Source organism: Podarcis raffonei, chromosome 6, assembly GCF_027172205.1.
Source record: "Podarcis raffonei isolate rPodRaf1 chromosome 6, rPodRaf1.pri, whole genome shotgun sequence".
Taxonomy (NCBI): domain Eukaryota; kingdom Metazoa; phylum Chordata; class Lepidosauria; order Squamata; family Lacertidae; genus Podarcis; species Podarcis raffonei.
Window position 1 is genome coordinate 74,548,505 of NC_070607.1, and position 25,250 is coordinate 74,573,754.

General features: G+C 42.9%; 2 protein-coding genes across 5 annotated transcripts; one reads left to right on the forward strand and one right to left on the reverse strand.

Annotated features, from left to right (window-relative positions):
• Positions 1–3,912: 3,912 nt before the first annotated feature.
• Positions 3,913–9,705, reverse strand: ADIG (adipogenin). 4 transcript variants are annotated; one of them, XM_053394051.1, is made up of 3 exons: positions 9,590–9,705; positions 5,532–5,827; positions 3,913–4,190 (listed from the first exon to the last, which is right to left on the reverse strand). In XM_053394051.1, the coding sequence occupies exons 2-3, from the start codon at positions 5,802–5,804 to the stop codon at positions 3,951–3,953; spliced, it is 513 nt and encodes a 170-aa protein (XP_053250026.1). In that variant the 5' UTR covers positions 5,805–5,827; positions 9,590–9,705; the 3' UTR covers positions 3,913–3,950. The 4 variants fall into 4 exon arrangements, with proteins under 4 accessions (XP_053250026.1, XP_053250025.1, XP_053250027.1 ...); XM_053394050.1 differs by having other exon boundaries at positions 5,532–5,833; positions 9,590–9,702; XM_053394052.1 differs by lacking the exon at positions 9,590–9,705 and adding an exon at positions 9,469–9,572.
• A 58-nt stretch (positions 9,706–9,763) lies between these two features.
• ACTR5 (actin related protein 5) lies at positions 9,764–24,632 on the forward strand. Its single transcript, XM_053394048.1, has 9 exons — positions 9,764–10,204; positions 11,905–12,134; positions 12,973–13,142; positions 14,433–14,650; positions 14,948–15,130; positions 19,660–19,782; positions 21,399–21,538; positions 22,302–22,434; positions 24,051–24,632. The coding sequence occupies exons 1-9, from the start codon at positions 9,821–9,823 to the stop codon at positions 24,306–24,308; spliced, it is 1,839 nt and encodes a 612-aa protein (XP_053250023.1). The 5' UTR covers positions 9,764–9,820; the 3' UTR covers positions 24,309–24,632.
• Positions 24,633–25,250: the final 618 nt, after the last annotated feature.

A 25,250-nucleotide genomic window follows, 5' to 3' on the forward strand; every position in this document is an offset into this window, starting at 1 on the left:
TCTCTTTGCTATTGCCATAACCCTGTCCTGGTTGCTATAGAAATGGGTTTTTTAAAGAGACCGTTGGAAACATCAGAGAGTCGTTAGAGGATTGGCTTGTTCTAAGCTGGGATTGGCCTGTTGCTCAGGCTTTCCAAAGAAAGGAGGATCAGAGGTTTGTCTTGGCCCAGGACATTTCGGTGAAGAAGCGCTGCAAGTATGTGAGTGGCGCAGAGTAACGCGGTTATCTGTTTAGGGAAGGCTTCCTTGAAGAACTGGGAAAGGTTGCCGTAGAAGCTGCGCTGGTAACAGCGCTGGGGTAAGACGTTGGTCGATGCAGAAAAGTATCAGTGATATCAGTGGCGTAGCGTGGGTTGTCAGCACCCGGGGCAAGGCAAGTAATTTGCGCCCCCTAACCCTGAGTGAGCCAGGTAGGGGCAGAGAGCTGCGAGTGCGAGCGTGCGCCCCCCCCCATGTTGCGGCCGGTGCGACCGGCCCCCCCCCCCTGCACCCCCCACGCCAGGCCACTGAGTGATATGCTTGCAAACAAATCTCATAATTAGAAATGCTTATAAACCACCTAATAAAAAATAATTTCTAGGTGGTGTAAGTAAGTTATGCATTACACATAACTTATGCATGTTTGCACAGATGTAAATCCCCACAAATTTCTCAAAGTTCTCAAAAATGGCCATAATAGTTGAAACTTTGGCTGGCATTTGCCACTCTAGATTGCAGATGCATAAGAAAATACTCCAGTCCTCCATGCAAAGCAATTCCCTTAATACAGAAAACAGGGTGGGGAAGACATCAAGCATGAGGAATTGCTTTATGCCAGAACCCCAAGATCCACCATCTTGCAGTAGGTACAAAAGACAGGATGGGTTCACATTACCGCCTTAAAATGTAGTGAAGTTTCTTGCCCTACGACTCCACTCAGCAAATTAGGAACTGCTGAAAGACTTCAGCTGGTATGAAGCTGGTTTGAGAAACAACCCATCAAACAATAGCATTTATTAATATAGTACAGGATACACATGCATTTTGGATAACATTGTGCGGACACGGATTAAAACCCAGTGCAGGAAATGCAGTGAGCACACCATAAATTGCTCTGTGAACACAACCAAACACTTAGAATTAAAGAATTCTGTGCTCTGGAATTTGTTAGGAGTTCCAGAGCTGAAGGGAGCTTCCAGCTCTTCAGTGCAAAAATCCACTCCTGAAAAAAAAATTGCTAGTGGTGGTCATACTTGGCCCTCCAGCTGTTCTGGGACTATAACTCCCATCATCCCTAGCTAACATCCCAGGGGTAATGGGAATTGTAATCCCAAAACAGCTGGAGGGCCAAGTTTGGCCACCACTGTATCAGAGCTATCTTCTTCCTACTCTTTAACTAGCATGTCTGTTGCAAGATAACCCTGTTAGTTTTTGAATAAGTGGTAGTTTTCAGTTACATTTTGTCCTCTGCTCATGCAAGCTCTACACTGCACTGCAGACTCAAGTGCAATAGACACAAGTGTTACAATACGAATTTAGACAAAATGATGGCCTGAAGTCAAACAATGTTTATTTAAACTAGTAAGTATATAGCATCACATTTTGGAATAATAAAAGACTGCTGTGTGTGGTTGCAAGGCACATATTTTTCAGGTTTCCAAATCCCACAAGCATGGTATGTTTATGTAAAAACAAAGTCAGTGTGTTAATTTCTAACAGTTTTAAAGCTGCTGTACTTGCAGCAATTTTAGCTGGATCGGTTTGAAATTTGTCTCAGCTATAGACTTCATCAGGTAGAGCATTTCAAGTTCTTTACCTGAGAGGTATCATTTTACAAGCTTATAACGGCAGAACATTTTGTTGTTGTTGTTGTCAATCTACTTAATGAAAGGGGCACTCCCATGCTTCTTTAAGAGTATAGCTTTAATCAGAGTTATGAGATGTACTTCACACAGTGTTGTTCGGTTTCACGCTCTGGTTTGAAACTAGCAGTCATACAGTGACAACACTACCTTCTGACAAACTCCAAAAAAATAAATGGAAAGGTGATAGTTTTATGTACGAGGAGCAAGGATGAGGATGTACACAGATCTTGTTCCTCTAGCAATTGGTTTTTTTAAAAGCAACAATCAGGAATGTTATGTCTGCACCTTATTTAAAGATTATCACACATTCCAGAGTTCCTACACTCAAAGTGCTTGTGAAAGATTTAACTTTTAAAACTGCAGTGGGATGTCTACTAGATTACTTAATTATTTGTAGAAAACAGATTTTTCTAGAAACAACCTTATTTTGGCCCAAGGAATGTTCACTGTTAGTGAACCACATGACAGCTGAGGGCGTGGCCAAAGCAAAAATGGGAATGTCCACCCCAATCTTGTGCACAATTCCACCCATACCTCCCAGTTGCCTTGTGGGATATCTTCAGGAGAAGGCAGGCTAAGGAGTAAACCCTATGCAAATCTGGAGGGGAATCCCTAAGATTTAAGAGTCCCTAAATTGGATGGCAGGGATGCGGGTGGCGCTGTGGGTAAAAGCCTCAGCGCCTAGGGCTTGCCGATCGAAAGGTCGGCGGTTCGAATCCCCGCGGCGGGGTGCGCTCCCGTTGCTCGGTCCCAGCGCCTGCCAACCTAGCAGTTCGAAAGCACTCCCGGGTGCAAGTAGATAAATAGGGACCGCTTTCTAGCGGGAAGGTAAACGGCGTTTCCGTGTGCGGCTCTGTGTGTGGCTCGCCAGAGCAGCTTTGCCACGCTGGCCACATGACCCGGAAGTGTCTCCGGACAGCGCTGGCCCCCGGCCTCTTGAGTGAGATGGGCGCACAACCCTAGAGTCTGTCAAGACTGGCCCGTACGGGCAGGGGTACCTTTACCTTTTTAAATTGGATGGCACCTTGTATGCCCCTTCTAGCAACTCCTGCAGCCAAGCTGGTGCCAAGTGTATTGCTCTGCTTTCCTTTGGACCACATCAGCAAGGCGGGGGGAGGTCTTGTTGTCTGGGCAGGACCTCCATACACACTGCTTAGGCTTGAGGCACTTTGGTGCTACTAACACATCCATCTGACTTCACCTCTCGCCAGTGGGGGGTGCAGGGGGGGATGGCCGCACCGGGCACAACATCGGGGGGGCGCTCGCACTCGCAGCTCTCTGCCCCTACCTGGCTCACTCAGGGTTAGGGGGCGCAAATTACTTGCCTTGCCCCGGGTGCTGACAACCCACGCTACGCCACTGCCTCTCGCAGTGGTGTCCAAACTTTTTTCAAAGAGGGCCAGATTTGGTGAAGTGAAGGGCCGTGAGGGCCAACCAAAGGGCCAGCCAAAGTTGTTAAAGGATTAAAGTTGTTGAGCTTTTTATGATTTTACCCCAGGAAATTAACTTCTACAGGGGCCAGATTAAACTGACTGGCGGGCCGGATTAGGCCCTCGAAACGGACTTTGGACGTGCCTGCATGTAGAGAGACTCCATTGTCTCTCAAGACAGATGGATACAAACCACCACCCCATGGTGGAGCTGTGGCCAAGTTGGAGGGGAAGAGGACAGCTTGCAACTGGAGTAGAAGTCAAGGAACAGAAAATCCTTTGGCCTAGAAGGAGAGATGTTCCACTGCACTATCCCATACTAACACTCCTTTGAGAAAGTTATTATAAAAGCTGCAGTAATTTATTGCTCTTAAATATGTTTTATATGTGCATATCAGAGTCTCATTGTTCTTCTCTAGAAGAAGGGTTGTTATTTCAAGATAAGCAAATAATGGTTTATGTTTTGGTTCTCATTGTGGAATGGAAAAACTGTGAAAAGGCATACCACTCTTTCCCACACCCTCCGTCTACTCCTTGCTGAAAAAATAATTTAATAATCTGAGCGACAAAGCGCATTGTAGTGTTTCCTTGCCGGAAAAGTGATTCCTACAAATATACACTACACAAAGTTTGTTGAGTGGAGTCACTGCATTTTAATCCTACCCTGTACAAAGCATTACGCTTTAGCCCCAAAAGTTATTTTCTCTCTCTTCCCCAAGAAAAAGGCTGATCGAGCAGAAATTTCTTGTTTCAAGGAAATCATGATTTTCGCAGGCTTTTGGGTCACCCAGGCAAAGAGCTGATATACCCGGACAGCCAGAGATGAAGGCAGCAGCTGGATTCGTAGAACATTTGAGACCTCAAGCAACTGGCAGAGAAGGTTGAAGAGAAGAGAGGCCAGCAGAGTGCAGATCAGCTAAGAAAGAACAGAGGAAGAAGTCATCTTTCACATCTGCTCACGGCAGTTAAGAAGATCACCATTGCACAAAACAAGGAAGACTGCAACAATAATGGCCATTTCCCCCATGCAATTATGCTGAGGATGCATTTAGACATAATGAATTAACTTGGTACTGTCTCTGTAAAGAAAATCAGCATCTGGACCCACCTCTCTTTAAATCCCTGCTGGGTTTAAAGCCTTGCCAGAGAACTAGATAGAAACCTATTTAATACACCTGTTAAACTGTCAACACAGGGGGCGCTGTGGGTTAAACCACAGAGCCTAGGACTTGCCGATCAGAAGGTCGGCAGTTCGAATCCCCGGGATGGGGTGAGCTCCTGTTGCTTGGTCCCTGCTCCTGCCAACCTAGCAGTTCGAAAGCACGTCAAAGTGCAAGTAGATAAATAGGTACCACTTCAGCGGGAAAGTAAACGGCGTTTCCGTGCGCTGCTCTGGTTCGCCAGAAGCGGCTTAGTCATGCTGGCCACATGATCCGGAAGCTGTACGCCGGCTCCCTCGGCCAATAAAGCAGGATGAGCGCCGCAACCCCAGAGTCGGTCACGACTGGACCTAATGGTCAGGGGTCCCTTTACCTTTAAACTGTCAACAACCACCCAAGGCCTAAACAAGGCTCAAGAGGCAACACAAGAAAAAATTTAAAGCACTGATTTTATATATATATATATATATATATATATATACACACACACATACATGTGTGTGTGTGTGTATCTATATCTATATCTATATCTATATACACATACAGTCATACCTCGTGTTGCATCCACTTCATGTGTCTTTTTGCGTTATGTCCCGCAGCAACCCAGAAGTACTGGAACAGGTTACTTCTGGGTTTCACCACATGCACAGAAGCACCAAATTGTGCCACACACCTGCGCAGACGCAGCACGAGTTGTGGGCATTTCACATTATGGACGGGCCTCCTGAACGGATCTCGTCCGTAACAAGAGGTACCACTGTATGCACTGAATAAAGGTATCAAAACCAGGCCCTGTGTAACCTACAAGGCCACAATTGCCCTCCTTTAAAAGGTTTTCTCAAATGTGTGAATTTTGACCTGACTTGAATCTTCAGCGCCTGGTCATATACAGCACCTTCTGCCCACCCACCCCAACTCAGAATTCTCTACACCCGCATTAGAATTCTAATCCCAAACCTATTATTCCACAACCTGGGAATGATTAATTTGGTACAAACTTGGTCCTTTCCATCTTGCCTACAGAAATATGCTTTGAGAAGTAGACAGAGAGGGAAAAACCTTTTTGTGCACATCTGAAAAAAAGCAGTACAACTTACCATTACTGTGTTATACAATGAACTTTTGTCCAAGCAATACTGTTTTACATTATGGTCCAATCTGTCTGAAATAAAGGCAGAAAGCCCTTTTATCTGGACAGCCTCTTTTGAACTCAAATAGGCAGGCTTGGGTTTCATTTTTTTCACAGGTAGAGTTGTCCTAATGTCACTTGTTGAGGATCTTCTGTGCATCTTGCCCTGACTGTTATTTCCTCTAGACTCATTTTCTGATTCGAGGTCAGCATTCCCATCAGAATTATCAGAGGGTGGCATCTTTATCTCTTTAGTGATGGAAACTTGGGCTGAAAACAAAAGTTTAGCTTCAGTAAAGTGGTAGGTAATCTTAGTCGGATTACAAAAACTGCATCAGCTGTGCTATGAAAGTACATTGATCAAAACTGTTTTTGTTTAAGTGTTCAGAAATGCATCAGCTTTGTATAACAGGAATATGCTGTCCTTTAGATAGCCATTCAGGAAAGTCAAGGGCTAAATTGTCTCTGCAGTATTAATATTACACCTTTACCCAGGCACAAATGAAGACTTGGTCCCACTCCAGTGACAAACTGCTTTCAAAACTGTTAATACTCTCAGGACGAGAACAGCTGCAAAATCCATAGAATAGTTTATGGAAAGTAGCATACTCGCATTCCCAACTCTTAACAAAAATGAATTTTCTCATTATCAAATGTGGTGCTTTGGAGAAGGCAAGTGACAGTTTAACATCATTTTTCACCATTAAGTGCAAGCTGCAAACAAAATGGATCTTCATCCAATAATAAACCCAGTGATGTAAGTGAACCTGCCTATTACACTGGCAAAAACAGAAGTGTTCACCATTATTCAAGTGGAAATGCTGCTGATTTACTGTACTTCAGCAATGTCACTCCAATTCCCATAATTAGAAAAACGCTTTGTGCATAGCCACACACATGGATACAAACAAAATTAAGTCCTAGCGTCTTAGAGTTTACTCCCAAATAGGATTGTATCTTTTAGTCACTTATGCATAAATAAATTCTATATATGTTTGATGGTATGTGCCAATATTTTATTTGGGGGGGGGAGAGCTGTGGCATGTTTGGGAAGACATCTTTTAACATAGTATGTTGCAAAAGGCAGTTTTGTTGTAACAGCAGCAGTTCCACTCCAAAGCAGTAATTGTGCTACAGTGACTCCTGGCCCCCAACACACCACTGTATCAGAGCAAACATAGCGGGATTTACTTACAGACTTAGTAACTAGTAGGCATTCAAGTGTGCTTTCACTGGGCATGGTTTGACTAGAAAAGTACCATTTTAGTAGCCTTTGCCCCAGAACATCTAACCATGGGATCCCAAGAGTCTTTGGTTTCTGCCTCAATAAATCTGTATTAACAGGACAATAAAGTGGTGAATCCCTCACCATATTAGAAAGGAAACATCTAGGATGGATTTAAACACAACAGACTGTGAAACCCTCTCCTTTCATATTAAAATTTTACAAGCTGCAAAACACTGAAGAGATACCTGCTCAGGGCCAACCCACCCATGAGGCAGAGTGAAGCAGCCTGCCTCAAGCGGTGGGATCCTGCTGCAGTTGCCAGAGTCACAGTTTCCAGCAAGCTCTTGGAAGAGTTCTGTGAGATTGCGCCAGCAGGTGCCACCACACGACCCCAGTAAGCAAGGTTTCAGCGCAAGGGTTTCACCTTCCCGATTCACCTCAGGTGGTGAAACAAGCTAGGCTGCCCCCCGTACCTACTGTACTTGCACTATAGGTGTTGCAATCTCAAGAATGCCAACACACAGGTTATTAAAATTACATTGAACAGAAAGCAAAACTGAAGTTGAAACTTGAGATAATAAAGCATTCTTATCCACATGGGCTCTAGATATTTCTATTAAAAAAGCAGTTCAGCAATGAACAGTTATGGAGAAAGAAAGAAAGATTCTAAAGCTTTTCTAGTGCCTCTGTTTCCAAATTACAAAGCAAAGCAGCTTCCGTTCCCATTAGGATTGTCAAGCCTTTTAATTTTTTATCTGTCACAGGCTAGTTAAGAGGTGCACTATGCCTTCAAACTTGGCCAAAAGACAAATGACTAGGCTAAGCACCCATTCCTTTTTCAGTACTAGTGAGTCTGCCATTGACAAACAGTACACACTAGAGGCAAAAATAGTTTGAAGCTAGCCCTTTCACAGCAGAGTATCTCAAGAATAATTATGACTTGCAGTGCCTGCAGTCAACTCCTATTCTCTCTAGTTTGAGATTTTTGAACTTGCAAGTTGCAGTAGCAATGTTTGTTATTTGAAAACATAAGCAAGCATAGCATTGTGTATGTGAAGTGAAATAAAATATAAAAATAGACAAGGCAGAACAAGCCAAAGGAATTCAAACAAGAAATTTCTCCTCAGCTGCATCAACTCTCCCTTTTCAGCCACTATATATGTTCTCTTTCATACCAACAATTGTGAGGTGTGCAAGTATTGTACAGCACAGGTTTCAGCCAAATTACAAGGCTTATTTGGGTATACCACAACCGTTAACAAACCTTCCTGATACAAAATTTCTTTTTAGACTTGAATAAAAAAAACAGTTATTTAAAACAATGTTGTCAAAAACTTTAAATTCTCCGTGTCTTTTTTTCTTTTGAAACTGCCTAAATGCCTGACACACAAGATCAGCATTAAGCTAAAAATAGTTTTGCAACACAATGCTTTAAAAGGAAAGCTAATACCTAAAGCCTTAATACACAAGCACATCTTAGCTGTCTCACAGCAAGACTTACCATCATTAAGTAGATGTTGAAGCCAGAAAATGAAAAGAATCAATAATATTCCAAAAGGCAAACAAAACCAAAAGAAAAGGACAGGAAATGTTAGGTCATTAATTAAAGGGACCAGAGGGTACTTCATTTCTGCTCCAAAATCCACCTCAGCTGACTGTGCACATGTTTTACTAATACTTGCTGTGCTGCACTAAGCACCTTAAGATAACTACACTCTGTTATTACGTCACAACATGACTCACAAAGCAACTATGCTGTCATTCCAACACCACTGATTTTAAAAGAAGGCTGCAATCCCATTAAGGGAGGAACACAAAGATTGTATTGAGGTTAATTGGAGAACCTGCAGCACACCTGGTATAATGACACCTCCTGTACTTGTAATTAGAAACAACAAACTAATGGGAAAATAACAGAGCTCCTCTAATTCCTTTATTAGGCCCACCAATAGCCCCAAAAATAATGATATTGTGTTCTCTTTTCACAGTTACCAAATATTCCTATTTTTTTCTAAGTTATATCTCATCTCACATGTAATGTTTTCCAATACTGTGGGGCACTGTAAAGTAGTATTAGGCCTGTTTTGCAGGTGGAGGGTATAAATGCATATAGCCCAAAAATGTAGCTTGGTGTATTTCACTGGTTGATGGGGGGTTGGGGGCAGCTGCATACTGGGTCTCAAAAACAGTTCTCAGTGAGGAACCTGCAACCTTTCCCTGCCATTACAATATCCCTGGGCAGAGGCAAAAGCAGCCAGCACATGGCTACCGTAATTATCTTCATTCTGAGAATCATAGTCCTCTGAGGGGAACAGAGTTGCTTCCTAACAACCCTAAGCACCCTTAATAAATTACAGCTCCCAGGATTCCTGTTTAAATTGGTATGATACTGCTCCTTTAAATGCATGGTGCAGAAGTGACATAAATCAGGCGCAGGGCAAGGGGTCAGATAAACGATTTTCAACAACATGCCAGGAGTGCCAACCTTTGGGCTACAATTCCCACCATCCCTAGCCAGTGTGACCAATGCACATGACTGATGGGGGTTGCAGCCCCAAAGATAGATGGACATGGCATTCATACAAAAGAAAAATAATTTAAAAGAAAGGAACGTGAAGGGTGGGAGGGCAGCTGTGAGGTTCTTCTTTAAATTTGTATGGTGTTGATGTGGCCATACAAAAACACAGGGTTGGAGCTCAGCCTAATTCCATCTCGCCTCCGCGGGGAAAACCTTCCAGGAAAACTCCCAACCAGTCTAAGAAACCGGAGAAGCGTGTAAACTGCAAGTGCTGCGGCACCTTGAATGCTAAGAAACGTGTTGCACGGTATAAATACTCTAAATGCGTGTGTATGTTTGAGCGACGGAGCGAGGAAACCCCGCTTTTCCTTTTGGGGGCCCGTCTGAAGAGCGGAACCTCGAAAACTCCGCTCTGGTTTCCAGCCGGCGGAGGGAACGGAAGCAGCCGAGGCAGGTCCGACGGAGCAGCGTCCCCCTCACCCACCCGCTCCGTACGCGTGCCGGACGGGCGATGGAGGAGGCCGGAGGGGTGTTCCCCTTCCGCGACGTCCGCTGGGACCCGGACCCGGCGCTGGAGCCGAGCCCGGCCGTGCGCGTGCCTTCTCCCGCTCCCTTGGTGCTGGACAACGGCTCCTTCCAGCTGCGCCTGGGCTGGGCCTGCCGGGCCTCCGAGGTGCCCAGCGAGCCTCTGCTCCGATTCCGGTCGCTGGTGGCGCGCAGCCGCGGGGCGCGCGGAGGGGCCGGCCCCGAGACTCAGGTGGGCAACGACCTGGGCAGCCCCGAGCCCCTCCGCTGGCTGCTGCGCTCGCCCTTCGACCGCAACGTGCCGGTGCAGATGGAGCTGCAGGAGCTGCTCTTCGACCACGGCTTCCAGCGCCTCGGGGTCGCCTCGCAGGTAGGCGGCCTGAGGACCATCAAGTCCCGTGGTTCCCAGCATGGGACACACGGGGGAGGGGGGGAATTTGATTTTTAAGGGCAATTCGAGAACGAGTTATTAACATTATTTTATTTTATTTTATTTTTTGCATTTCTTATGGTTCTAGGGGCCTCATACCATCATCGTTACTTTTAATTTGCATACCGCCTTTCTATCTTACAATACCCAAGGCGGTTTACAAGCTGAAGAAACAAAGAACAGACACCTTGTAACAGTCTAACGTAATACAAAAATGTGATAATAAAACATAACTTTAAAATAAGCAACCTACATCAAACAAAGTAACATTCAGCAATCATTAGAATAGTAACATTCAGCAATCATTAGAATGGTATAGAAAATGATAAAACATAACTTTGAAATAAGCAACCTACACCAAATAAAGTAACATTCAGCAATCATTATAATAATATAAAAATTAAACAGAAATCTACGCTTAACAATTACAATATATAATTTCTGAACTACAATCGATAAAACAATGGCAAGTATATAAATATATACAGTGGCATACACATTGTTAAAATTAAAATCAGAATGTATGCGGCGGTCAGCCGGTGACAATGGGGAGGTTATCTAAACAAACGTTTTTCTAAAGATAAAATACTATTTTTTCATATCACTTCATATTACTGTATTATTATTTTTTAACAATTTTTAGTGATTTCTTCCTCAATACTTCAACTGTCCTTTCGTTCTTTTTATCTTTCTCTTTCATGGATGTCATGTTCTTTGGAAGCTTGTTTAGACCAAGTTAATGGCCTTTTAGGCTTCCTCCATGTAAATAGGAGTTCACTTTTTGAATAATAAGAATTATATGTCACGGGGGGGGGGTCAGGATTTTTAGAGATGCTTAGGTGGGGCATGGTCAAAAAAAGGTTGGGAACCACTGATCTAGTCCAAACCCCCTGCAGTGCAGGAATATGCAACTGTCCCATTCCTGGGATCAAACCTGCAACTGTGGCATGATCAGCACCAGACTCTGACCAACAGACCTGCCCAGGAGTTTGTGCATGTGCTACTCAACATATATAGTTCCGTTTCATCAGTACAACGGTACCCTTTTCAACACTGGCTCCGGCCTGGTGGAACACTCTGCCTCATGAGACCAGGGCCCTACAGGATCTGATTTGTTTCCGCAGGGCCTGTAAGACAGAGTTGTTCCGCCTGGCCTTTGGCTTGGAGCCAATTTGATTCCCTCCCTCCCTCTCTTTCTTTTTTCTTTTCCTTCTCCTCCTGCGATGAGACTACATTTTAATATTTTAATGTTCCATTATTTTAATGTTGTATTTTATTTTTGTTTTTAAGTTGTAATCATTCATCTTGTTTTTATTATTGCTTGTAAGCTGCTCTGAGCCCGGCCTTGGCTGGGAAGGGCGGGGTATAAATAAAAATTATTATTATTATTATTATTATTATTATTATTATTATTATTATTACCCAGCCTGCTTCCCTCCAGATGCTGATGACTGGCCTGCCAGTCACTGCCTCTCAGGATTCATAGATCATCGAGCTGTAGAGTTGGAAGGGGCTCCTGAGAGTCATCTAGTCCAACCCACAGCTTCCCGACTCTGTTTTCTTGTATAGCTCTATAAATAACTTTCAAACCTAGGTAAACTGTTTTAACCAGGTCTTCATTTCTTGCCATTTCATTACAGGGCTGTGTTGACCACCCAGTTGTGGTCACTGAAGCGGTCTGCAACCCTCTCTATTCAAGACAAATGATGTCAGAGCTCCTGTTTGAATGTTACCAAGTTCCCAAGGTTTCTTATGGCGTGGACAGTTTGTACAGTTTATATCACAACAAGAGGCAGGGCTGGCCTTGCAGTGGTCTCATAGTTTCCTCTGGATATCAATGTACACATATTTTGCCAGTCTTGGATGGCCGGTGAGTTGGCTTCAATAAACTGTATCCAAGCATTAGTGGACATTACTAACTTATCAGTGGGTCAACTCTGAGTAAAATTTAGTTGGATGCAATTCAATTTTTTGCTTAATACTATAAAATACTGTGAAGTTCTGCTTCTAAAGATGACCATCAATTTATATAATAAAGGCAGCTGCACAGTTTGGTGTTGCCAACATGTTCTGAAAGAGCATCTTTATCAAATTAATGTTTATGCTCCCTTGATAAAAATGTTTTTGAAAGGTGTTGGGAAAATGAATCTGTGCAGCTGTCTTTCATTTTGTTTGTCATCTTTACCACTGCAATTGATCCATTGATTTTGTGTCTGACTTTTACTAATCCTGTATGCGAGAAGTTGCTAGAATATGTGGATGCTAGTACCTTAGTTCTGCTTAGTTAGGTTTATAGTTTATAGTCCTGGGGTGGTTGTTGTCCCCTCAGTTTCCCTCGAGTGTGTGAACTCTCTTATGCAGTAACTAGTAGGGCATCCCTGGTTCTGAGACAATAGTTTTTACTTGTGCTGCATGAATATTTCCTGAAGGCAACAGAAGAGAGTTGCTATATGAATTGGTATGGGTTTTCTCTGCTTCTTTGGGAGGAAGGGTGACATATAAATTTAATAATAATAAAGTGTGGAAATGTATATCTAAAACATGGATACTGAATTATGTTAGAGCATTTGTTTTAAGCTGCTCAGAATTCTGGCTTTTTTTAAATTTAGATGATAACCTGCTATTGAGAACTCTAGTAGAAAGAACTTAATGAACCATTCCTATATTGTGTACCAACTCACATTTACTTTGTTTCTATGGATTGGTAGGTTGGATGCTAGAAACTGTAAGCGTCTAAATATTGGAGGGTGCCAGGCTGCTCTGTACCTTCAGCGTCTCCTGCAGCTAAAATATCCTGGGCATTTTGCTGCCATTACTCTCAGCCGTGTAGAGGAAATACTGCATGAGCACAGCTATGTTGCAGAAGATTATAAGGATGGTAAGCATTGCTATTAATGGCTGTCATACAGCTTTAAAGTTACATACTATTCCCTCATGGTTTGGTAAAAATATTTTTTCTCTTGGGGTTCTGACAATCCCAGGAGAAAAAAATCTTAAGAAGTAATTTTATATTGCTAAAGAGGTATGAAAATATTGTAAATGTTAAAATGCTAGTCATGGTTAGTTTTAAACCTGAGTTCAGATTTCATTTGCAAACCTGCTTTAAAAACATGGTTAACATTAAGTATATTGCAGATGTAAAGCTTAATTTATAAGATTGATTAGACACCCTTCAACATAAGAGCCAACAATAAAATAATGCAGTTATAATAACAGTGACAACCATTGCGATTATAGGAGCCGTATGCATTCAAGAAAAGAGGTAGGTCCCACCAAACAAAATACCTTAATTGTCAAAGGGTAAAGTCATGCATCGTTAGCATACAGCAAAATCTGAACAGTGAACAGGCTAGCTGTACCCCTCACGGGGCCACCATCCTCTTTACGTATGAGAGTGGTGAGACTACCACGGGCGTCCTCTCTGCAGATCTGAACATCTAAGAAGGTTGGTGGGATGGAGGCAATCTTTCAGATATTTGGGACCAAAATCATTCATATCTTAAAATACTAATGTGAGCCATGGTCAGTGCTGGAAAGTTAACCTTATAAATAATAACTTATAATAACTTATAAATAATAAAGGGGCTGAATTACCTTGTTGAATCTGGTCGGCTACTGGTTTTAGGAGGTCCATTTGGCAGACACAATAAAAGACTGTATGCCTGTTCTCCATCCTACTCCAGACTGTCAGCAAGTCACATTGTTATTTGCACACTTTCTCCCTCTAGGTTTGCATTAGGGAGAGTTGGCTCTCGGGATTCTACTTGCTCATTCTTCTGAAGCATAGCTACTCCTTGGAACAAAGGTCTGGGACCTGAGTACCTTTTGCTCCTTTCCTTTTCATTCATGTCTCCTTCTACTTGGTGCAAACTGTTGGGAAAAATATGTGCATCTAACAGACAATAGCAGTTTCAATTTGAAAAGTAAGCAAGAACAGTAATAGTGCAGGCTGTTTGTTTCATTGTTTATAAGCTACCTTTGAGAGTTAACCTCCCAAGGTGGCTCACAACATTTTTTTTAAGAGAACATTTTGTTATAGATTATCAGATGGCTTTCCCTGTAATTTCCAAATATCCAAACTTGCCAAAGGCATTTGTTTAGCAGCACAGAAACCCTGTAGAGTTGTGGCTGCAAAACTCATTATTGTGCTTCTGAAACTTCTGAGCAGAAATGCAGAAGTGGAGGTCACCTGAATATTATGAGAACCATGTGCATAAGATGCAGCTGCCCTTTTCAAACAAGCTGCTTGGGAGCACCCTCACATCTGAAGAGAAGCAGGAGAGGCGGCAGCAACAACTTCGACGGCTCCAGGAGCTCAATGCTCGCCGAAGAGAGGAAAAGCTACAGCTTGATCAAGAGAGGTTGGACAGGCTGCTTTATGTTCAGGTAACCCTGCACAATGTTTGAGGTGCAGCTTTGGGGAAGTTGAAAAGGAGAAGCTGATGGCAGGAGAACATGATATGAAAATACCAGATTTCATTCTTGGGGAAAATACTTAATGTCATGGGATCACTTTGATATTATCTCAGTGAGAGAATTGCAGATGCCACAATAGTCGCCAGAAAATAAGGGCAAGTTTTTTGCTCATTTGGAAATGTTCTCCCGCCCTGGGCTTTTCTGCAATATTCCCCTTAGTTATATTGCAGCCAATAGAAATCACATGGTATTGTGTTTTGTGTGCAGGAACTACTGGAGGAAGGTCATATGGATCAGTTTCATAAAGGCTTGATGGAACTGAACATGGACTCTGCTGAGGAACTTCAGTCTTACATTCATAAGCTGAGTATGGCCATTGAGCAAACCAAGCAGAAAATCCTACAGGCAGAAGTGAGCGTTGAAGTGGACGTTGTTGATAGCAAGCCAGAGGTACTGCAGTAAGGTTGCATTAATTCTGTCAGCACATAACCATAAGTATATGCAAAACAGTTCTAAGACTGAATTTTATTGACTGTGTTACAACTTCCTGCAAAGTTGTCTATTGCTATATTCTCCTGCAGCTGTCTCCTTTTTGTCTTGCCGTCCATCACCATCCCTCTGTCTCATAGTGATCTCAGTTGGTGAGTGCCAACAGGACTACAGCAAAAATAGGGCCACTGAGAAACAAAAGGGAAGTGTTGCATTGCTTGAGAGAATCCAAAGGGTTGCAGAAGTAGAAAAAGGTAGTCGGCGGGGGGGGGGGGAGCCTAAAGAGTCCCTTCCGCCTATGAAAAGAAAATTGCCCAATGAGGACTGAGCATGGTCTGGGGTCACAGAATGCTTAGTGTCTAGGGAAGAAAATGGGAAATGGATGGGTGCAGAGGAACAAAGTGTCTTGAAGAAGGACATGGCTGGCGTGAAAGAAGGACATGAAAGACTGAACAGGAGCCACTCCACTCTCCAGTGGAGCTGCTGAGAAGTAGGAGTGGGCCCTGGTGTATCTCAAAGTATGCAGAAATGCAAAATATAAAAACATGGAGGGAAATCTTCCCCCAAGAGCTCTCTGAGGCTATGCTAATATTTGCTGTTCTCAGAGCTTAGTAGCCTCATCTCCTTGCAGAAAACTGAGCTGTCATTTGTTTTGAGCACTCTTGAGACAGACCATAGCCTGTTTAAATTTTTTTGAAATATGGCCTATTGGAGGTTGAGGATAGGAAAGCGGTGGATATTCAAGTTGGAATTATGCAAAGGTTCCTCCTTGGCATTTGGCATCTTTTTTGAGCATTCCTTGTGCCCTGTTAGAAAAAAGGTCGAAAAACGGAAGATGAAATTAGTGTATGCTTCACATAACAGAATTGGGTAGATGCCAAGAATATACCGTACTTTTTCATGTATATATGTTGTTTTTTTCACTAAAATGTATCCTCTTCTGGATACATTTGAAGCAACTATGTATTGCTCCAAACTTCTCATCTCAAAAGGTGAGCTTAAGTGAAGATGCCTATTGACTGAGCCACTTACCAATATCATGGGCAGGGCATTTTTTCAGCCAGGACTCACCGGAACTGAGTTCCAGCACCAAAAACAGCCCTGATCATGGGTCATAAACCAGTAGTAATGAAACTGGTGAAACGTTAATGTCAAGTATGAGGGGAATGATAGAAAAGGGTGTGTGAAAGTTTATTGATAGCTGTTGGCATTGCATACCACATTCTGAGCCTATGATTTCCATAAACTATGAAAATGAATACTGGTCGTGTAATGGCTTTGTTTTCATGAGCATTTGTCTAATGTGTAGGGCAAAGGAGAACCATGAACTGAAATCAGTGACATCTTCTAAGCAATAGTTATTTGAGGATACGTTTTTATTTCCATGTAGAAAAATGTTTAATCTTTATCGTTATGTAAGCCTTTATTTATAAGTTCTGTAAACTTTCTCATATTTGCTAAATTCAAAAATAGCCTTTTTTGGTTTACAGATGGCAAAACCAAATTCTTGGCATGAAATTCCCAAACCCCAATTGCTTAGCATTACAGCTCCAAGTAAAGTAGCCTACCTCAGGTTTGAAACCTCACTCAGTAAATAGTTTTTTTAAATATCTTCAGCCAGCACTGGCAAGAGCTATGGAGGCATCCTGATTCAGTCATTTTAGCAGCCTGGTCTTTGTTGCCCCTTCTGGCATAATACTTACTTTCACTGAACTTTGCTGCCTGAAAGTAGCAATTTTCTACTATTTACAATCCACTTGTTTAGACTGCAAATATTGGTTTACCAGCTTTACATGAACAGACAAAAATACTTCATAAACCTGTTGATGAGTCTTAAATGTACCAAGTTTGTGCCATCCTGAACATCTAAACTTACTCTAGTCTTTTGGTATCAATTATATATTTATGTTTGTATGTATATGTGGATTAGGCATGCTTCTGAACAGAGGGTTTTATAAAAGTGGATAACTGTGTTAAAGTAATTGGATGTATATAAATATATTGATTGATTTTATTATCTCATAAAATTTATACACATAACACCGGTCCTGAGAGATCTGCATTGGCTCCCAGTATGTTTCTGAGCACAATTCTAAGTGTTGGTGCTGACCTTTAAAACCCTAAAAGGCCTCGGTCCTGTATACCTGAAGGAGCATCTCCAGCCCCATCATTCAGCCCAGACTCTGAGATCCAGCGCCGAGGGCCTTCTGGCAGTTCCCTCATTGCGAGAATGAGGTTACAGGGAACCAGACAGAGGGCCTTCTCAGTAGTGGTGCCCACCTTGTGGAACGCCCTCCCATCAGATGTCAAGGAAATAAGCAGCTATCCTATTTTTAAAAGACACCTGAAGGCAGCCCTGTTTAGGGAAGTTTTTAATATTTAATGCTGTATTGTTTTTAACACTCAGTTGGGAGCCGCCCAGAGTGGTTGGGGAAACTCAGCCATATGGGCGGGGTATAAATAATTTATTATCATTATTATTGTTATTGTTATCATAGAAAACCTCTCAAAGCAGATTACAAAAATATAAGACAATAAAATTGAGGGGGAGAAATGTTTACTAAGGCTGTAGTCCTAAGCACATTTAGTAGCCCCCTTGAACTTGGTGGGACTTTATGATTAATTGCATCGTCTTAGAACTGCATAGTTGGCATTCAACCAGCAGGAAAGGCTTGTTCATTCTGGTCATAACTGGTTTTAGACCTTGGCATTGGCAAGCCAGCTTCTGTTTTTTTTTTTTTAAAATAATATTTATTAAGATTTTCAGAGATACAGAAAGAAAAAGAATAGAATACATTCAAAGCCTTCTTTTCAAACACCCTCTTTCCGGGACTCCCTCCTTCCCCCACCCCTACCATATTCCCCTATCATATTGTTGGCTCCACAAGTTCTCAGTTCTAATTAAAACTTAATTTGTTTAAACCATTATTCAAATTTAAATTTAAAATTATTCAGTCCTCACCAGTACCCTTAATAAAAGACAAGAGTTCTCTCCCCAGGGCCCACCCCCTTTCCATTCCACAATTTCCCCTTTTTTTTAGTGATAAAGACACCTCACACAATAAAGAAATAAGAAACAAGAAATAAAAAGTATAGTAAATGAAAAAAAGCCAATTCAAAAAATAGTTGACAAGCCTTTGGATTCTAGTTCTCCCCCCCCCCGTCCCCGGTTTAATTTCCCCCTGACCACTAATCCATATTGTCTGCCTGGAATTCTTAAAGTCCATAAATCACATTTTCCCCCCGATTCCTTGCTGGCTTTTTTCTTTTTATAATTATTTTTAAAGTTATTTTTAAACCATTTAATTTCCAATCTTTAATAAAGCTCCCCCCATTGTTCTTTCCAAGTTGTAGTCCAGTTTCCTCTTGTTCCGCTGCCAAAACGTTCTAATTCAGAAGTTTAGTAGGTCTGCAGGGATTATTGTTATTCAGGAACAAAAACATACGTTCAGTCCCTTCCTTTCTTCAATAGAAAATTCTATTGTTTAGCTAAACACCCTGTAGACACAATATTGTTTCCGTTTCGCAGCTTTCCCAGAAGATAACCAGTCCTGTAGAATTCCAATGGTATTTTTCCACTTACGACCTTCTTTGTAATGTCCCGAAACTCCTCTAGGGGGATTGTTGTAACTTTGTTTTCTCTAGTCCAAAAGTCCGATTGTTATCCATGTTTTCGCCATTTTATATCCAAGTTTTGACAAATTGTAACAAATTGTAGCAAAATTAACCAGCAAAGTCCTCATAATCAAGTCCTCTTTAAATTTCGGACTTTGACAGCTACTTTGACAGCTGTCAAAATCTCCTTCGCTTTTCGCCAGGCTCTCTCCTCAATCACCCCGGTTCCCAGGGGGGGGGGTTACGTTTTCCTTCTCCCTCAATTCTTCCTCCAGCACAGTTCTTGTAGTTTCCCATCGTGGAATTCTTAGTTCTTATCAGCAATTCAATTCTTTTTGGACCTTGGTTTCCCAGTCCTTGTTTTGGAAGGTTTACAGTAGGGAGGGGGACTGACTTCCTTTTTGGATCCCCCCCCCGCTCGTATCAAATCCGAAAAAAAAATTCTTTTTTTCTCCTTTTAAACCCGGTTTCCAAATTACTCACGGGTTGTTGTTACAAATCCGAATTCTCAATGGAAGAAGTCAGCGCTCTCCGCCGGATGGCATGCGGCTTCGCTCGGCAGGGATAGCAGAGGACTCAAAGCACCACGCTTCTCCCCGGCACCCGATCCGTAGCCTTTAAAAAGGCTCCTTCACGAGTCGGGAGGGCGCTAGCAGTGCCAGCCGAGTCTCCATGTCCACGGCCTCCGTGGCCGTGGTTTTTAAGGGTCCCCGCGTCGCCGATGCGGTAGGACCCAGCCCCTGCCGAGCAGGCTCCCTCCGGAGCTCGGAGGGAGTCCGCCATTCGGCGATGGCGCCAACCCGGAAGTCCGGCAAGCCAGCTTCTGTGGCTTCCCTGTTTTAATATAAGAACCTGTGGTCTCTTTCGTTTTCAAGATGCCAGATCTGGATCCAATGGGCAGCGAACAATCAATGGAAGACGTAGAAAGCATGAATGAATTTGAACCCTTATTTGCTGAGGAGCAACCCGAAGTTGAAAAGCCAGTAACTACAGTACAGGTTTGTCTTTATACACATCCTATCTCTTAGTCTACTTTACGATAAATATTTTTGCAAGGTTTTGCACAACCTTGATGGCAGAAAGTGAGGAGGAATTAAAGAACGTTTTAATGAGGGTGAAAGAGGAGAGCACAAAATATGGTCTGAACCTCAACATCAAAAAAAAACTAAGATCATTGGGCCCATCACCTCTTGGCAAATAAAAGGGGAAGAAATGGAGGCAGTGAGAGATTTTACTTTCTTAGGTTCCATGATCACTGCAGATGTTGACAGCAGTCATGAAATTAAAAGATGCCTGCTTCTTGGGAGAAAAGCAATGACAAGCCTAGACAGTATCTTAAAAAGCAGAGACATCACCTTGCCGACAAAGGTCCGTATAGCTAAAGCTATGGTTTTACCAGTAGTGATGTGTGGAAGTGAGAGCTGGACCATAAAGAAGGCTGATCGCCAAAGAATTGATGCTTTTGAATTATGGTGCTGGAGGAAACTTGAGAGTCCCATGGAGTGCAAAAAGATCAAACCTATCCATTCTGAAGGAAGTCAGCCCTGAGTGCTCACTGGAAGGACAGATCCTGAAGCTGAGGCTCCAATACTTTAGCCGCCTCATGAGAAGAGAAGACTCCCTGGAAAAGAGTTTGACCAAACTGTGGGAGGCAGTGGAAGACAGGAGTGCCTGGTGTGCTCCGGTCCATGGGGTCACGAAGAGTTGGACATGACTAAACAACAACAACAACAACAATTTTTGCATTCAGTCAGCTACACTGGGCATGGATTTTGAGCTCTGGCCTCACTGAGTAAGTCCGTGGAAGAGAATCTATCCCTTGGCTGAAGTTTTATTATCTGTCAATAATAATAGTGACTTAAACCCATGGTATTGAAAAATGAAGGTTGTAAACTCATGTTTCAGACATTCGCTACTAAATCCCATTGACTTCAACCCATGGCTGTAATTCTGTGTATATTTGGGAGTAACTCTGTGAAACTTGCTTTCAAGTATACATGCATATGGTTGACCTACAGGAGAAGTGTTAATTTTCCCCTCCCCAAAAATGCTTGTAGCAATAGGAAGAAACATCCCCAAGAGTATCTGCTGTCACCTTGATCACAGTTTATACCAGTTATATCTCATACATCAGACATAATGTAAACTGTAAGCACCTAACATTTTCTAGATACTACACCAAACATTAAAAATACGAGTCCATACCTGAGGGCTTACAATCTAGTAAATGCAGTACAAAAGGAACAAGGCATAGGAAAAGAACTGGGGAAGTAAATTCAGGAACTAATTCTTTGAAAAGTTACCCAAATGTTGAATGACCAGGTAGCGTGGTTGTGGGAAATGGTTCTGGGAGGGGAGAAGCCAAAATGCTTTCAGTCCCAGCTGATACAGTATCTTATGCTATCACATCTCTCCTGCTGCTGCAACTACCTATAATGTCTCATAACAGAATGTGTTGAAAAGTTGAAATCTCTCTGGATGAGAGCAGACAATACAGATTCTGGTGGTGATAGAGCTTAATCCATATTTACGACATATTTTCAATAAAACGTTGAGCATTACATAAAAGGTTCTAACAAATAGCAGTACGTTTCTGACTCTGATATTTTTACAGCCCGTGTTTAACCTGGCAGAGTATCACCAGCTCTTTATTGGCACAGAAAGAATCCGAGTTCCTGAAATTATCTTCCAGCCATCCTTAATAGGAGAAGAGCAGGCTGGGATGGCAGAAACCATACAGTTTGTCCTGGACAGGTTAGTTTTCAAAAGTGAACTCCTATTTAAATGACAGTGCAATCCTGTACATGTGTATCTGGAAATAAGCCTAGTTGAATTAAATGGTACTCTTAGGTAAATGTGGGTAGCATTGCAGCCTCTGTGTATTTAAGAACAAGCTGTCACTGTTCAGAGAGTACTTGTTTTTTCTGCTGTAGAACCCAAATAATTACTCTCCTCATTTTTTTAATATAAAAAACCCTCAGTTTTGCAAGATTCTGGGGGATGCCACCACATTAAATAAGGCATTGTGTGATTCTACATTTTGTTAGCTGCCTTGAACATAGTGCATGATGCAGGGCACAAATTATATAAAAGAAGATGGTTGAGAGACACATTTGAAAGCCATGTACGTTCACAGTCCCCCTGTGTCTCACTGTTAAAATGTAAATTAACAGGCAGTCTGAAGAGGAGCTTTTTACTGGAAGGATCTTTTGAATTGGAACAAACTAAAATCAGATTTGTGCTTTACTCCTTGAAAAAGTTTAAACATTAAATCGGCCTCTACCACTACAGGGATTTCCCTTTCCCATCCACCCTTAGCACAGGGGTGGGGAATGTTTTTCAGTCCAGGGGCCACATTCTTTTCTGGGCCACCTTCTGGGGGCCATATGCCAGTGGTGGGTGGGGCCAGAGGCAAAAGAGGGCAGAATGACAAATGAATTTTACCTTCCATTCTCTGTCCTCAATCCCAGTCAGCTAGAAGCACTTTGAATCTGTTAAGGGAGTTTTATTTCTTCAGGTATCCTAAAGAGCAGCAGGAAAAACTTGTCCAGAATGTCTTCCTTACTGGTGGGAACATGATGTATCCTGGAATGAAAGCCAGAATCTACAAGGAGCTGCTTGAAATGAGGCCGTTCCAGTCGTCTTTTCAGGTGTAGTATTGGCTTTAGCAATGCAATGGCTACATGCAACATCCAAATACTGTACATGGCAATGATGACCAAACTTTATTGCACATGTGAAGCTAAGGGGGGCATTTGAACTGATGTGATAAATCTCCTGAATTGGGCAGCAAGCTTACAGAGGGATGTAAATTTATAGAATACATTGGTAACCATGCTGGGCAGCATAAAGTACTGTAAAGGTAAAGGGACCCCTGACCATTGGGTCCAGTCATGGCCGACTCTGGGGTTGCAGCGCTCATCTCGCTTTATTGGCCGAGGGAGCCGGCGTACAGCTTCCGGGTCATGTCGCCAGCATGACTAAGCCGCTTCTGGTGAACCAGAGCAGCACACGGAAACGCTGCTTACCTTCCCGCCAGAGGGGTACCTGTTTATCTACTTGCACTTTGATGTGCTTTCGAGCTGCTAGGTTGGCAGAAGCAGGGACCGAGCAACGGGAACTCACCCCGTCGTGGGGATTCAAACCGCCGACCTTCTGATCGGCAAGTCCTAGGCTCTGTGGTTTAACCCACAGCGCAACCCAGGCAAAAATATTGTCCAGCACTTGAACCTTCATGTTCAGGACAGTATGACCTCGAATTTTCTTGTTGGGAAGCAACAGTGTGGGAGAGCTACTGATAGCCCTGCTTTGTTTGAGTACTTTCTTGGTTCATCACTGAGGAACAGGATGCTGGCTAAGAGGAAGCTTTTGGCTTTCATATTCTGGCAATAGAACAACAAACAGGGGACATGATTGCTGCATTCTGCTTTGTGTCTTTATAAAGGTAACCCTCCTTCCCGTTTTTCAGCATACAAGGCAGGTTAAAAGGTAAAGGTAAAGGCACCCCTGCCTGTACGGGCCAGTCTTGACAGACTCTAGGGTTGTGCGCCCATCTCACTCAAGAGGCCGGGGGCCAGCGCTGTCCGGAGACACTTCCGGGTCACGTGGCCAGCGTGACAAAGCTGCATCTGGCGAGCCAGCGCAGCACACGGAACGCCATTTACCTTCCCGCCAGTAAGCGGTCCCTATTTATCTACTTGCACCCAGGGGTGCTTTCGAACTGCTAGGTTGGCAGGCGCTGGGACCGAGCAACGGGAGCGCACCCCGCCGCGGGGATTCGAACCGCTGACCTTTCGATCGGCAAGCCCTAGGCACGGAGGCTTTTAACCACAGCGCCACCCGCGTCCCTTACAAGGCAGGTTACAAATGATCAAAGGAACAAGTTCTGAGAATGCACTGCAAGGGGCAGACCATAGAATATGAAAATGTTAAATCCAAAAAGCAAAAAGACTTGAGGAAAAGAAAAGCATTTTAGATTGGTGTCTAAGAAAGAAGAACTGACACCCAGCAAGCCTTTCTGGGGAATGCGTTCTATACAAGAGCTAGTAGAATAGAAAAGACTTTGGTTCTGGTTGTTACATTGCCAGCGTCAGAGGTCAGGGCCATTCAGAGCACAGCCTCAGTAGCTAACCTTAAGGAACAGGTTGTTTCATACCAAATAGGATTGTCAGATGTTTGCACCAGGTAGCTTTGCGTGTTGTCATTCTTATTCTGTGGCCTTTGACTTCCACTAAACAGATCCTTTTGTTGTCTTGCTGCCATCCAGGTGCATCTTGCTTCCAATCCTGTTTTAGATGCCTGGTATGGAGCTCGAGCGTGGGCCCTGGAGTACATGAACCGCGATGAAGGCTGGATTACTAGGAAAGATTATGAAGAAAAGGGTGGAGAATACCTTAAGGAGCACTGTACTTCCAACGTCTATGTGCCCATCCGTCTCCCAAAGCAGGCTCCGCGGGCAGCTGAAACTCCAGCATCCAGCAAAGCGCTGGGAACTGCCACAAACAATGTCCCTGAGCAAGCATAGTATGCAGGCTGCAATGGTATGTAACTGCAAAATAGACACAACCTGTGTAAAGCTTTTCAGAACTGCAAGGCAGCTGCCATCCTACAAAACCGGGTGCAAGTTTAAGTTCAACATTTCCAGGCACCCCAGCTTGTGCAGTGATCAATTGTGTGTTTTATCCATGGTTGCCATGGAAGAATTGCAGGCTCTTCACCAGTTTTTGGTGTAAAAATGCAAAAGAAATATTGGCCTCATTGAGGCTAACTTATCAAGTGCTTTATATTAATAGACCATGCTGTAAAAAGCTGTTGGCAATGTAAATAAAGTCTTTTGGGTTTTCCCCTCCCCATGTTTATCAGTGTGAAATGTTCCTAACATACCATAGGACTGATTTCCAGAGAGGTAGCCATATTCATCTGCTGCAACAAAAACTATGAAAACCCTTATGCCAATATGGACCAAAGTGTTTATTTCAAGCTTTGGTGAATGTGAGCTCGCTTCATCAGATACATCAGTAGCAATGTTAATCCAGGAGGGGGAGCCTTTACCGAAAGGAAGAAGGTAGTTTGAAGGAACAAATCTTTGCTGAAATTGGGATTTGGGGTTTTGTTTCTTATTCTAGTCATCTGTTCAGGTGGTTGTGGACTTTTCCTTTCTTTTGTTCACTAGCTAAAGGGGGAAAACCCCACAGTATAGTTTCAGAAGTTTATTCTGACACACGTTTGTAAAACGAGAAGGTTCAGCAATACATCAGTTTATGAAACATTTATTACATAAAGGAGGCAAACACTGGTGTTGGTAGAGAGAGAAAACACCATATTTGGTTCAGTTAGGGCATCCTACATTAGTGATGAATTACTAATTGAACATGGCTTCATTGGTTAGTGACCCCCTGCATGCCAAGGAGAACAAAACCCTTGTTCATTACTCTTGCTTATATTAAGCAGCCATTGTTTTAGCCTG

Coding starts and splice junctions, on each gene's coding strand:
- ADIG (XM_053394049.1), bottom strand. CDS start 8,419: ATGAAGTACCCTCTGGTCCCTTTAATTAATGACCTAACATTTCCTGTC. Junction 5,834..8,292: donor TCAACATCTACTTAATGATG/GTAAGTCTTGCT, acceptor TTTTGTTTTCAG/CCCAAGTTTCCATCACTAAA. Junction 4,191..5,531: donor CATTGTATAACACAGTAATG/GTAAGTTGTACT, acceptor GTTCTTTCTTAG/CTGATCTGCACTCTGCTGGC.
- ACTR5 (XM_053394048.1), top strand. CDS start 9,821: ATGGAGGAGGCCGGAGGGGTGTTCCCCTTCCGCGACGTCCGCTGGGAC. Junction 10,205..11,904: donor GCCTCGGGGTCGCCTCGCAG/GTAGGCGGCCTG, acceptor ATTTCATTACAG/GGCTGTGTTGACCACCCAGT. Junction 21,539..22,301: donor ATACAGTTTGTCCTGGACAG/GTTAGTTTTCAA, acceptor TTATTTCTTCAG/GTATCCTAAAGAGCAGCAGG.